Source organism: Anopheles coluzzii, chromosome 3 (assembly GCF_943734685.1).
Source record: "Anopheles coluzzii chromosome 3, AcolN3, whole genome shotgun sequence".
Classification (NCBI taxonomy): Eukaryota; Metazoa; Arthropoda; class Insecta; order Diptera; family Culicidae; genus Anopheles; species Anopheles coluzzii.
Genome location: NC_064671.1, coordinates 93,223,014 through 93,236,538, shown reverse-complemented (window position 1 = coordinate 93,236,538; position 13,525 = coordinate 93,223,014). Strand labels below are relative to the sequence as shown.

General features: G+C 48.7%; 3 protein-coding genes across 5 annotated transcripts in view; 1 reads left to right on the top strand and 2 right to left on the bottom strand.

The window, feature by feature from the left end:
• Window positions 1–10,373, bottom strand: part of LOC120955776 (paired mesoderm homeobox protein 2A-like) — a 42,648-nt gene extending 32,275 nt beyond the window's left edge. The window contains exon 1 of the mRNA XM_040376911.2: window positions 8,114–10,373. Coding sequence (XP_040232845.2) covers window positions 8,114–8,459 — 346 coding nt within the window. The 5' untranslated portion in view covers window positions 8,460–10,373. The remainder of the gene's footprint in view (window positions 1–8,113) is intronic.
• LOC120955775 (sodium-independent sulfate anion transporter-like) lies at window positions 195–8,087 on the top strand. Of its 3 annotated transcripts, none has more exons than XM_040376910.2 (5): window positions 195–509; window positions 5,525–5,676; window positions 5,754–5,992; window positions 6,070–6,850; window positions 6,927–8,087. In XM_040376910.2, the coding sequence occupies exons 1-5, from the start codon at window positions 505–507 to the stop codon at window positions 7,718–7,720; spliced, it is 1,971 nt and encodes a 656-aa protein (XP_040232844.1). In that variant the 5' UTR covers window positions 195–504; the 3' UTR covers window positions 7,721–8,087. The 3 variants fall into 3 exon arrangements, with proteins under 3 accessions (XP_040232844.1, XP_049466564.1, XP_040232842.1); XM_049610607.1 differs by lacking the exon at window positions 195–509 and adding an exon at window positions 1,773–1,867; XM_040376908.2 differs by lacking the exon at window positions 195–509 and adding an exon at window positions 2,412–2,537.
• An 846-nt stretch (window positions 10,374–11,219) lies between the features above and the next one.
• On the bottom strand, window positions 11,220–12,755 carry LOC120958722 (putative N(4)-(beta-N-acetylglucosaminyl)-L-asparaginase CG1827). The gene is made up of 3 exons (XM_040381699.2): window positions 12,525–12,755; window positions 12,081–12,463; window positions 11,220–11,912 (listed from the first exon to the last, which is right to left on the bottom strand). The coding sequence occupies exons 1-3, from the start codon at window positions 12,643–12,645 to the stop codon at window positions 11,361–11,363; spliced, it is 1,056 nt and encodes a 351-aa protein (XP_040237633.2). The 5' UTR covers window positions 12,646–12,755; the 3' UTR covers window positions 11,220–11,360.
• Between the last annotated feature and the right edge of the window lie 770 nt (window positions 12,756–13,525).

Here is a 13,525-nt window from a genome sequence, read left to right as displayed (position 1 = left end):
CAAATTACTAGACCCCCGCACTACCCGATGGGGGCGTAAGAAAGAGAGATGCAATTCAAACAATTCACAGCCGTTTCGCTCCCACTCGCGCCGGCTGCAATGGCTACCGACGGGGCCGCGGACACGCTTCTTGCGCGTTACTGTGAGCACCTTCTGCCGGGTGGACAGATTCGATTAAAATTTCCCCACCATCGGCCGAGTCGGCTCAGTAAACCGTTGGCGCACGGTACGGAAGGGTTCCCTGAGTTTTCCGTCTCCACATCCTGAACCTGTTCGTGAACCCGTGAAGACTGAACCGTCAAGCAAAGCCTCCCACTTGGGAAAGTGCTTGCGCAGGCACGCTGCCGGTGGAATTGTGTGCTACGGCGTTTGATTTGAAGATTTTTAATTCGAACAAAAGTCTTCTAAAGTGTATCGGGATTATTGTGGTGCGTGTAGTGTATGTGTGTGAGGGTGTGTTTTGTGAAATAATCTCGCAACGGTAGCAGCAATACAAGATCTACAATGTCGTAAGTATCTATCTTTCGCTTCTTTGTTCGGCACAGTCCATCCAGGGCTTTTAGGTTGCATCGTAAAACAACACCACAAGTGGACCTAGATCTAGTTTTACACATCCTCACATGGCTGACCTAATGCGCTAGTGAAGTATTTGCTCTTCTCGCGACCAATCTTGGTTTCGTCACACTACCGGACACTTGTCAAGCACATGCGCCACGTCTGTGGAGATAAAACTAATAGAAACTATTTAAACCAAAGGCAAACTTAACATTGAGCCAACTTAAGAATGAACAGCAAAACAAGCAACGCCTTATCGGGCGCCCTTTCTGTACATCAAATAGTACATTTTGCACACATACACTCGGTACTCAGGTACAAGCGCTTTGACAAGTGTCTGGAGCGGCTGAAATCGAGCAGGTGTGCTAACATCCCTTGATGCTAAAATGAAAAAAGCACTTTCCAATTGATTTTTCATTATCACGTCCTTGTATGATGAAAGTGAAGAAACACACAGCGACTCCCACATGGCCACTCGAAATTCTGCGAATCAATTACAAAACAACACGAAACCGAAACAAACGCTAACAACTCTTTTGCAAGTCTGGGCAAACAGAGTCGGGGAAAGAGTAGAAAAATGTCTATTTTTCGCGCGCGTAATTTTGTTCTCTTTTTTCATTGTTCAAGCTACACATACACACCTCATACCTCAACGAATGGTTACATGCTCATATTTTCTAGTTAATTCCTTTTGCTTCGAGACGTCTTTTCATCGTTCGTTGCACCGTTCCGAAAAGCCATGTTTAAAGAGTAACGCGCTAACGTAACGCACTTGGTTCAACGATCGGACTAAAGATCGCCTATGATAACGCGAACGACGTTACCCTAGCCACGCTCAGCACACTGCCGAGCTGTGCGGGCAGATAACAAATCGTCATCCGGTTAATCGTACGATTCCGTCACCCGTGAATTATCATAATCCATGCAACCAACACTAACACTTTGCGAAAAATCCATCCACGTACACTGCACGACCAAATCAATCAAAAACCACCGACTAAATTGAGCAATTAAACGCATTCTGTCGCGATCAGATACGAGCCGGCGATACGAGCTTCGCTTTTGCGAACAGATTAGCGAACACAATCTCATTCGCAGTGTTATTCGCAGTCGCCCGATTGATCGTACGCACGTGTTTGTTTGTGAAAATTCGCCCGCTAAGCTTCGTTTTTGCGTCTTTTGCTAAGATTGCTCGTGAGCTTCAACCACGCACATGAAGTGATTTATGGACTTGGACTTGGACGTCACTAGCCGAGCTGTTGGAAGCACTTGAACGATTAGCATCACCAGGGCCTTTATCACTCCAACCACGGTAAGCGACCAATTGCATGCCAATTGCAGTTATCGTTCTGCGTGCGCTTACCTCGTAGGGTCCACATAATGAGGAAGCTTTGAGCCTGACTGATCTAGACTGATAGGGATTTTACATAACTTTTTGTTGAATTAGCACAAGAAGAAACACCTACACAAGGCATAAGATGGTTAAGGCATCAGCTTGAAAATGGAGCAAAGGAGCAAAAAAACGGCGAAAGTAAACAACGCCATATGCACACGCAAATCATTGACAGCTGACGCAAACACGTCCTAGAGCAGGGACCGCTTCGCGTTCACAGTTGACACTTGCTAGTGCTGGCAGTCGTACACTTGTCAGTGATCCAAGACACTGAGCCGATGCTCGATCTCGTGGGTAAAAATACGTGCCTTTTTGTCCGTGTATTGCATACGCCAAGAAAAAAAAACAACAACATTCACTTCGGCCACTTTCGCTCGGAAGGGTTCGCAAGGGTTTCAGCTCGATGCAAATCGGTATCGGCGATCAGTCAGTTAGTCGGTAGCTTTCGGTTGGGCCAGACTTTCGAGTAAATCGCGCGTTGAGCTCATTGAACGTTCGCGAGTGTTTCAGTGATGGCCAACAACAACGATTCGCCAGAACCTGCGACCAGCAGCACCTTCAGCCTTACCATCCCACGGATAGACATTCGGTAAGCGTTGTTTGTGGGCAGTCAGCAGTACCCCGTAACATCGGACACCCTGAAGAATCTCGTGATCGCTTGAGCGCACGAGACGCAATGCGATACGATACCCGTACGGTTTACAGCCCGTGTGACTAATGCTGTGTACTGGATGATGCTGCTCAGTAAACCGTTTCCCATCCCCCGCCGGGTAAACATGCCCGAAAAATCTGCACAAAAAAGCCCACAAAGGCAAACTAATTAAGCAGCGCCGCTAGCGACGATAAGAATCGCGTGCTTTGGTGGTAAAGTAAAGATTTGGCCACGCTTATCTATGCCGATGCTGCCCAAAATTGCTCTGTTTGTTTGTTTGTGGCAATTTTTCCCCCGCGCTGTTTGACCATCTCCGCTACGTGCTCTAATATCATATATTAGCTGATAAATTTGAACACTGTGCAAATTGCGAAAGGGTGCAATCTGCAAACACACACACACAACAAAAAAACACGGAACAATCTTCCAGCATTCCGACAACATATGCCGCTTGTCGTTATGTGCGGCCCATGGACCCGTGGTGGCCCGTGTGATGCGATTTTTCCACTTTCCATGATTGGCAAGCGGCATCAAGCACGACCCGTCGTTATCACCGGTCTCGTGAAGTAATATCGCGCTGACAAATGGACAGCTCCCTCCACCCTTGTCAACATGACACACACTCACGTCAGATTGAACTCTCGCGCGGGGCATCATCAGCAGCAATCGCACACGATCATAATCGAGTTTTAGTTTCTTTTTGCTTAAACTTGGCTGTCTCTTTTTTTATTGCCACCCATCAAAACGGCCTTATCGCGACAATTGACACCTTTGGCATTGCGGTGGACAGCGTGCCAACTGTGTGAGTGCGTGTGCGAATTGTGGCAGTACCTCAGGTGCACTTGCAACTTGTCAATCGAGTTGCCACGAGCCAGCGCTGATATCAACCGTGGGCAATGAAGGCTAGGCAATAAGCTTTTGATAGCTTTTGACACCATCAAAAGTGGACAGTTTACTGGTGCCTGGAGATATTGAGACATCAAACCAAGAGCTTGGACAGAATCCTGAGCTGAACAGAGCTGTATCAGCTGACTGCAATTGTCTCTAAAAAAAAGGAAGATTGAATCGTTCAGCATTCAAGCAGAAGCGTTTCTGTTGATGCTGTTAAACGGTACACGGCAAAGCCAGAGATACACATACGTCGCGTCGTTGTTCCGAAAATAGACTTGCCCAAATTACGTTCTCGCGTTCATGAACTTCACGTACCACGATGGTTTCTCAGGGGCTGATCTCGGTCACCAAAGCCAACCTGGCTGTGTCTCTGTCATGGCCCGTTTCGGCCAGTTTCATCACATCACTAGCGAGAACTTCCGCACCCATTGAGCATGGATGGTTTACTCTTCGTTTCCTCTCAACCAGCACCTCACATGAGCGCATCACGTGAATACTTCACCTATCGTTCATCTTCCCAGCCCTAAGGGCCCTGTGTTGCAATCGTACGAGAGAACTCATCTCGGGGTGTACAAACAATCCGCGCCCGCGTTGTCAAAAGTGATTGGCTGCCAAAATCGGTTAAAACGCCGCACTTGAAACACACATCCCCAAAACTCGGCCCTAGTGGGAGCAGTTTCGCGGTCAAAATCATGGCCGTTCATTGCACTGCACGTGTTTTTCTTCTGGCAGCGCGCACTCTGGCACCGGTGGAAATGCTTCAAATATCACCAATTAATCACATTTCGAAGTAACAACCCTTCTTTTTTGCTGTCCATCTGCATCCGGCTTGGGGTTCATTACACGTTGCAGTATGGCACGATTAGCTAAGCATACTACGGGTACACACTCCAAAGCGGGAGCACACGAGCGCCTTCGAGTGGACGGAACAGATTTACCACCTGGCGCAGACGGACACGCTCTGTTTATCCTTACACAGGTTGAGACACGACGGTGGATTTATGGCCGATAGGCGTTGCGGTGCGATGCTAATTCTAACCAGTCTACGTACAACCCGGCAAACGTGACCGCACTCGTGCTATCAGCAAGGTAGCAAACACGAGCGTGAGTAAGCCACGGACAGGTGAATAAATTATGATCTGACGTTAGTTTTGCGACAAGCAGTTTGCCGCGTTGGTGACGCGCTATATACCAGGAAGAACACTAAAACAATGCTCCTAATAAGCATCGTTACTTTTACTTTCGTCTCAATAAGTGTGCATGTTTTTCCAACACTTACGCTTTGCGACCCAGATTTATGGGACGCCAACCAAGCTCGTGTTACGTCAGCTGATTCTGGTGATTAGAACATCGTTCCGAGTTCTTCTTTAGCTCATTCCTCCCCAACCATCACATCATCCCATCGCACATGTGGAATACAGTAGACATTAAAGCAGGCATTGGCAAAAATGTTAATTTTAGCACACCAACACAACGACCGCTAAACGCTGCTCTCCGTTGTGTTCCGACAAGCGATTAGCGGTAGGCGTCTTTAACGTTAGTTAGGGAAACAATAAAAAATGATTATTTCCTTCATTTTTTTTTGTTCTTTCCTCATTTGTTTTATGTAACTATGAGCGAAGAAGGTGATTTGTAGTTAAGCACTGTTGTTTAAATCCGCATCAAGCGAGAATAGCGCAAGCAGTGGCACTCAATGTCTTCCAATATCACTTCACTGTAAGCCTATTGCATTGAAACTGGATTACCCGTGGCGTGTGGTCCAACACTTCGAAGTTGCACTTGAAAATCCGTTTATTGCGCAGCTTTGCTCCAAGGGCGACCTTGAGGACGCATGTACACTGAAGCACGCCAAAGGTTTAACACATTGATGACTCATAGCCGGCTCAATTCGCACATTTTGCTGATGACTCCAGCTGGCAAGCTGCGCGTTTTACCAAGAAAATGTGAAAAACAACACCGCCAGTAACAGAGTTCACAACAAACAGCCCACTAAGAACAACACTTTGTTCTCTCTCTCTTTCTCCACAACACAGACGAACGTCCAGCGACACACAGCTGGATAAGGTGCAAATCAAGTCCGCCTCAGTTTACAACATACACGGGTTGAGCGGCTCCCAGCACTCCCTGAGTGTGCCACCGATTCACAAGGATGTTGTCGGGTATCGCGGTAGCAACGAGTTCATACGTAAGTAGATATACCGTATACGCTCTATTCCTCCTGATTGCTGTACTAACGCCCCACATGCTCTCGCACGCACGCAGTGACGGACGACAAACAGTCAACGATGGATCAGATCAAAGCTATTGGGCCTTGGGCCCGGCGCAAATGCAAGAACATGTGCCGCCGTAAGATCCTCTACAAACGTGTTCCGGTGCTGAACTGGCTGCCAAAGTACAACATGGATGATGCTGTCGGAGACCTGGTGGCTGGTATTACCGTGGGACTCACTGTCATCCCGCAGGCCCTCGCTTACAGTAGCATTGCCGGATTACCCGCTGCAGTAAGAATCAGTCCCGATGATTTATATGTCTAGAAACAGAGTTGAATCTCACTGTCTTCTTTTGTCTTCTTCTTCAGTACGGTCTTTATGGTTCCTTCATCGGTTGCTTCGTGTACATCCTGCTCGGTTCCTGCAAGGACGTCCCGATGGGACCCACCGCAATTGCGTCTCTCTTAACCTTCCAAGCGTGTGACGGCGTATGGCAGCGTGCCGTTTTGCTCTGCTTCCTGACCGGCCTAATCGAGCTGCTGATGGGACTGTTTGGGCTTGGCTTTCTGATTGACTTTGTGTCCGGACCCGTAAGCTCCGGCTTCACTTCCGCCGTCTCGTTGATCATTCTCAGCTCGCAGGTGAAGGATCTGCTGGGCATTGCCGCCAAAGGAAACACCTTCATCGAACAGTGGTCGTCCATTATCGATGACATACACAACACCCAGGTCGGAGATGCTCTGATGGGTTTCATCTGTATTGTGGTGCTGCTGCTGATGAGGCTCCTGCCACGCATCAAAGTTGGACCTCCGGATGCTTGTGATCAGTCCGTCGCTCAGAAGATCATCAACAAGTCACTGTGGCTTATTGGAACGGCTCGTAATGCGATCATTGTGGTGGTTTGCGGTGGCATCGGTGCTGCATTCTATGAGAATGGAAAGGAACCGTTCCGTATGATTGGAGATGTCCCGAGTGGTCTGCCAAGTGTACAGGCTCCACCGTTCTCTGTTCCGGAGGTAAGGGATGCCAATGGAACGATCGTCCAGGAGTACGAGAGCTTCGGTGATTTGCTACAAGGTTTGGGATCGATGCTTATTGTCATCCCGTTGATTGCTCTGCTGGAAAACATTGCCATCTGCAAGGCTTTCGGTAAGTGCTATTAAATCCAATGTAGAATTTTCCCAATATCATGTCTAACTCCACATATTCTCTCTTTGTATTCTAGCTGATGGAAAGCCTGTAGATGCTACCCAGGAACTGATCGCGATTGGAGTATCCAACATTGCTAACTCTTTCGTGCAGGGATACCCCGGAACTGGAGCCCTTTCACGTGGTGCCGTCAACAATGCCAGTGGTGTACGCACTCCATTCGGTGGCCTGTACACCGGTCTGCTCGTTATTCTTGCCCTGCTGTTCTTCACACCTTACTTCTTCTACATCCCACGTGCTGCACTAGCGGCGATCATCATTGCCGCCGTTATCTTCATGATAGAGGTGCGTGTCGTAAAACCAATGTGGAGAAGCAAGAAAACGGATCTGATCCCTGGAATTGCGACCTTCATCGCCTGCCTCGCACTTCCACTGGAGTACGGTATACTGGTTGGCATTGGGCTGAACATTCTCTTCATCCTGTACCATGCTGCTCGGCCCAAGATTCACATGGACCAGGCCGTCACACCGTGCGGTGTAAAGTATCTCATGCTCACGCCCGATCGCTGCCTCATCTTCCCCTCGGTCGACTACGTGCGCAACCTTATCAACAAGCACGGTCTGAAGAGCCAGATTCCGGTCGTGATTGACTGTACGCACATCTACGGTGCGGACTTTACGGCCGCCCAAGTTATCGACACGCTCATCAAGGACTTTAAGAGCCGAAACCAACTGCTGCTCTTCCTGAACCTCAAACCCTCCGTTGGTAACGTGTTCGAGGGAGCCGATCTCGAGTATCGTGTGTTCTATGACTTTGAGCAGCTGGACAAGGCTATTCAAGAGTGTCGCCGAAAGAGTATCCCTGCTTGAGGGGCGAACGATCCAGATATACCTGGCTACCTAACGCATAGAGACTTAAATTAGAAACAAAAGACACAAGTGATCTGTACATTTAGGCGATAAAGACAACCGTTAAGCTATTCGAACGCACGACGGCGTTCCTTTCTAGTACTTAATATGTTCACCACAGTTCCTGTCGAACGTCGTAACGTCGTTTAATGCGCTACTACACACCCGATGTCTACTGCACAGTGCGATATAGTAACTGTGTGATTTGATACGACGAATTTAAGAGCAGACATTGTGTCTGCTCGCAAAGACACCCATAGTTTGTAAGCATTTGATAATCAAAAAGCAGAAAATAAACCTATACCATGTACTTGTAATGCAAAACGAATAGGAGAGCATCTGTTTTATACTTACACTGCAAATTCATCGATGTCTGGAACATGGAGGCCCGATGCACGTCCTGGTGTGTCCGGCCACCCATTACCGAGCACTGCGAGCCGGGCCCGGCTGCGGCGGCTGCGTGGTGCAGCGCACTCATCGTCACATTGCCCGGTCCGACCCCGGTACCGACGGGATTGTACGACCGCGCCATGGACGCTGCGGCCGCCGTGTAGCGATAGGCGGCCTGCGACATCTGGCTGCAGGACGTGAGGTCCCCGTACGAGCAGGGCATATTGCCCAGCCCGGTCGGATCCATACCGCCCTGGAGGCAGCTAGAATCAAAGCTAGCTGCCGCCTGGTTAAGGTAGGAGTAGTCCATATCGTGTGGATAAATTTTGACGGCTTTTTAATGTACGCTTCACCACAAAAAAGAGACAATGGAGACGCCCTGTCTGCGGAGCGTTTAGTCACGTTGCCCAAGGGCGTAGTCAAGTCGTGGTAAACACTTCACCCGAGTATCGATTATCCGTATATTGCCTACCTTCTAGGCGCACTCGCTCGATTTATTCGCTCTCGGCTTTCTTCACCATTGCGTACGCGGATGATGATAATGCTGATTGCAATAATACTTTCACTGATCGCTTCGCGCGGGGGAATTTTCGAACGATGGAATGGACGGTTCAATTCATGCCACGTGAAAGCGCAAAAAAGGTAAACATCGATTCGCGCTTCGAATCACCCGCAATGAAAACACCAAATTCGCACCTTTTCGCTGCCGAAACTGGATAAACGGAAAAAATATACACCTCCAGCACTCGCCTACACACACGCACTCACACTGGCCCACACAAACACCCGGGGATCGTTTGGTTGAATTGAAATTAAATATTAATTTCCAGCTCTCGCCGCTGCCTGGCCGCGCGTACTTGCTGCTCTGCTTCCGGTTGAGTACTTTTTTGCGGTAGTTTTCACTGAATTTGGTGTGTTTTTTCTTCTCACTTCCCTTTCGTTCGTTCACTTACGCGTGGAAATGTCTGTCAGTTGAGTTTCCCGACCGTTTTTCCTTGCCCTCTTCCGCTGGATGAAGGTTGTTGATGTGCAGTTTTGTTTTCCGTGTGCTTCCTAGTGTGTGTTTTTTTTTCGGCGTTATTTATTTTTATTATCCATGAATTTTCCCTCACTCAACGCACTTGCCTCCACAAAACGACGGATTGTGCCGATTTTCACGTCGTCACTGTGTATGAACGCAATGTTTTACCGCACCTGGCTGATGATGGGTTATTGGCCCATTCGCGAAAATTGGTGGCGTGTGGAAAGGTCGATTTTTATTGCTATTTCTATCACAAGTAATAGATCGAAGAGAATTGTAAATGAATTTTACTTCGTTTTTATAGGAACCGAGCACATCATTTGATTTTTACACCAACATTATAAGCACTTTTAAGATGTTTTCAAATTCCTTCTCAATATTAACACCTTGTTTATAATTACCACCCTTCACAGCGCCTACCAAAGGACCTTATTATTCGCTCCAAACCATCAATGGAACACTTTGAGGGAAAATGGGTTTGCCTCAGCCAACACCGTACACGAATGCCTATCGGCGCAACGGTGAAATCTCGACTCAAACTTTTCGCTCGCACTGACTTGTCGTGACGATGCAAGGACCTGCTGCCACTGCTGCTCGGTTGCGACCGGTTGCTTGCATTCGCCGAAATCAAATGATAAGCTTAATTCAATAAATGTGAACTCAAAGCCTGTCCCGTCGCGAGAGTCCCATCTGATGCTGGTGTTTTCTATTGTTGCAGGCGATCCGTTGGTTTCCCCCGCGCAATTTCCCTACAGGAAACAACACATGTCACACGCACCCGTGCCGTACGCAACCTGCCGCAGACGGCGCAAACAGAGCAGAGGGTCCAACAACCAACCGCACACGTTCGTCCTTTTCCTTCCCGTGGCAGACTTGCGGCGCGAGAGCACAAACACACGCTGAGTCGTATCCTTTTTGCGGGTCGATCTCTTTCTACTGCACGTGGTGGCACGTGTTCGTACGCCTCGAGCTCTCCGGTGCGCAAGGATATTGTTTCACCCCAACAGCTTCCAACAGCAAAGGAACCCTCTGCCGTTAAGGGGAAAAGTACAGTTTTTCCAGCTGGGCGTGGCTATCCTTGCACATGCCGCTCTAACCAATAAGCGCACGGGAGCAGACAGCAACGCGTGGAGAGCGTTTTCCGTGACGTCACAATTGCGTTTTTCCCATCATGTTTCCAGCCAGCAGTTCTTTTTCACGGTGCGTCTTCAAATAAATGCTCGTTTTCTGATTCTTTGCTAAATATTCTTACCCCGGGTATGCAGTTCCTGCGAGAGTCGAACTATTTCGGTACGAGAGTATTGGTTCGACGTTCCAGAACTGCTTCCCTGAATGAATATGGGTGTTTGTGATGGTGCCGCTAGTATTAAACCTCTTGAGACATCAAGTTGGAATTGAGCTCAACAACAACAACAACAAAAGGACATACACACACACGCAAACAAAACCCTGCAAGCAAAACAACCGGGCCAACAATTTAAGGACGATTCCCCAGTGTGGAAGGACGGCGCTGTGATCAGACATTCCTGCTGTATGGTAGTGCGGTGAGATGAAAAAAACAGTGTGCAACATTTTATTTACAATTCTTCTTCTTTTTGCATCCCCTTTTTCAACACATTCAACACAGATTTCGATGTTTATATTTCGCTGAGCGAGTGCATGTTTGGTAAGCTCGCCTTAAACAAAAAAACGAAAATATGGACCATAGTCTCTGCACTCACTACAGAACGGGATAAAACCTGGGAGACTGGTGTGCTGCCTCAGTGCATTTGGGTTACTCCAGAACCGGAGCACAAAGGATTGTTTGCCCGTCTGCTCCAAGACGAGCGACAACGTCGACACCGACAAGACGAGAAAGCCCATCGTGTCGCGTGTGCTCGAGCCGGTTTGCTCAAAACAAGCCCCGAAGGTGGATCCTTTTATTGGATTACGATTGATGATTTCGCCTGCCCGCGCGTTGCGTCTGATTAAAGTTATCGCCGGTGTCAGGTTATCGCCTTGTAATGAATACAACATAATCGCCCCGGATCAACGCGACCGTAAAGTGGATTTAAAATTTTGATGACGATAATTTTATTATGATTGTATTAATTGCTGCTCGAACTTTAAGGGGTGGATTCCGGGTTGGTAGGATTAGTCGTACTCGATGTTGTTGCGAATGTAATCCCTCCTTTAATCCGTTTATCCCGGTTAGCATTTGACGGTTAGTACACGCACGGCTCCATTGGCTTCGGTGCCATCGGCCACCGAGTATGGGAACTCGTTCATCCCATGGCAAGCCGCCCCAAACCTTCCTTCCTTCGTCACAACGACAATCCCTCCGACAAACGATGGATAGTACTTGGCAATTCTTGCAATCGCCTGCTGTCCAGCCTCAGTTGGATCGACACCATTACGCATTGCCTCCACGGCTAGCAGAGAAGGTAAAAAGCGCATCATAACGTCTCCATCCCCGGTGGCTACTGCTGCCCCCACTTCGGAGTCTGCGTAAGCTCCTGCTCCCGGTATTGGGGAGTCTCCCACCCGGCCGGGGATCTTATGGCGAGCTCCGTTGGTTGACGTTCCTGCCACCACATGTCCTTCTTCGTTAATTACGATCATGCTAATCGTATCGTGGTTGTATTGCCCGAAATCATACCCAGATCGGTCGGAAGCAAGCTCTGCGATTGGGTCCGGTTGGACGGAGTTGGCGGACACTGGTTCATACGGACCACAAGACATTGATGGAGAAGGAATCACGTTCTAAAGGAAGAGAGAAAAAAATGATAAGAATTTGCTTTCAAACTGTTATGCAAATCATTTCACGTCCCAATCAATTCACCCTTGAACTGATAACGGTGCGGTTTTATCTCCCTACCCCGCTGATGACCCGCACATAACGCACACACACACACACACACACACACTTACCTTCCAAAAGTTTGGCTGACAGTGATTATTCTTCCACGCGCTCCACATACTCTTGGACGCGTCCGTTTGGAGCGACTCCCGCTTGAAGCCCATCATGACGGCAAAGTCCGTCGCCTGGCTGCCGGCAAGCAGCGTGTGCTTGGTGTTCCGCAGCACATACTTGGCCACCTCGGCTGCATGCTTCACGTCGCGCAACGCCGCCACCGCCCCGATGTCCATCGTCTTCCCGTCCATCAGCATCGCGTCCAGCGTCGTTTCGCCGTTCTCGTCCGGGCTGCCACCGAACCCGACCGTCCCATCGCACTGCTCCCGCTCGCACACGCTGCATCCCTCCACCAGCGCCTCGATCGGATCAAACTCTCCCACCGTCAGGGATTGGTAGGCTGGAAGTGGAAGTTGGTAATGTTAGCACAGTGTAAAGTGTCACCAAACCCCGTCTCGTACCTCTCAAAGTGGCATTGGTGAACCCCCAAGTAGTCGCCACCAGCGGTAATCCGGCCTTAGCAGAGCAGAGAATGGCAAGAAACAGCACAACACGGAATGAAACGATCTCGAGCCGCAGCATCTTCACAGCAAAACAAAGCAACCTGTGCGGCTAACGTCAAATTATCATCTGTCAACAACGGAGAGCGATCGCTCGAACACTAATGCAACGGTGGCATTTGAACGTTATCAGTGTATCAGGGCATTTGCATGTGCGTGTTTCTTGCTGGCCGCTCTATAGATGTCCGCAAATCAGCTGGCTATTGCCCTCGTGTTAGTGCGCTTCATCTCTTCAAGTGTGTTGATAAGCGTTGTACCAGGTATAGGGTGATTCGGTCCAGAAAACGGTTAATAAAATATTTCATATTTAAAAAATTACTTAAAAACAGCTAAAATAATTATCACTAAAGTACTACGCCATGAAGTATGTTTACATTCGTCTAAATGAAGTCGGTTTGAAACGTTCCAATGCTGGTGCCTCTCGAATCACTCCCCATTAATCACTTGCCACCCGGGCCCAAACCAACGTTACCGGAAAATTTCCCATAAAAACCGTTTCGCTGTCAATATTTCACTTCAAACAGAGCCGAAATAAAATTTGAGCTATGGCCACAATGTGTCCCTTTTTCGGTTCGTTCCATTCCGAACCGAACGTCCACGGGCAGTGCCACCTCCAGTCAGTCAGTCTTACAGCTCTCAAGCTGCCCAACACCGCCGCGCAGGAGGCAGACACAAACACAACCCACCGCCGGCGGGTCCACCGTGCAAAACAAATAAATTCATTTAATTTCGTTAATTATTTTCCATCCTGACCAAACAACGCGGACGACACTACGCAATCAGTTTCCGCCAGGCCGAAGCCCCGGGCCGAGCACGTCTCGTTACGGGAATGTCCTGGACCCTCGGGTTTGTGTGTGTGATTTTATCGGTCCGTTTTTATCGCCTTCACGGGCACACAACTC

Excerpts from the sequence above, each read along its gene's own strand:
- LOC120955775 (XM_040376908.2), top strand. The coding sequence starts at position 2,461 with ATGGCCAACAACAACGATTCGCCAGAACCTGCGACCAGCAGCACCTTC. Across the intron at positions 2,538-5,524 it reads ATCCCACGGATAGACATTCG|ACGAACGTCCAGCGACACAC; the intron begins GTAAGCGTTGTT and ends TCCACAACACAG. Across the intron at positions 6,851-6,926 it reads TGCCATCTGCAAGGCTTTCG|CTGATGGAAAGCCTGTAGAT; the intron begins GTAAGTGCTATT and ends TTTGTATTCTAG.
- LOC120958722 (XM_040381699.2), bottom strand. The coding sequence starts at position 12,645 with ATGCTGCGGCTCGAGATCGTTTCATTCCGTGTTGTGCTGTTTCTTGCC. Across the intron at positions 12,464-12,524 it reads CACCAATGCCACTTTGAGAG|CCTACCAATCCCTGACGGTG; the intron begins GTACGAGACGGG and ends TTCCACTTCCAG. Across the intron at positions 11,913-12,080 it reads GTCAGCCAAACTTTTGGAAG|AACGTGATTCCTTCTCCATC; the intron begins GTAAGTGTGTGT and ends CTCTTCCTTTAG.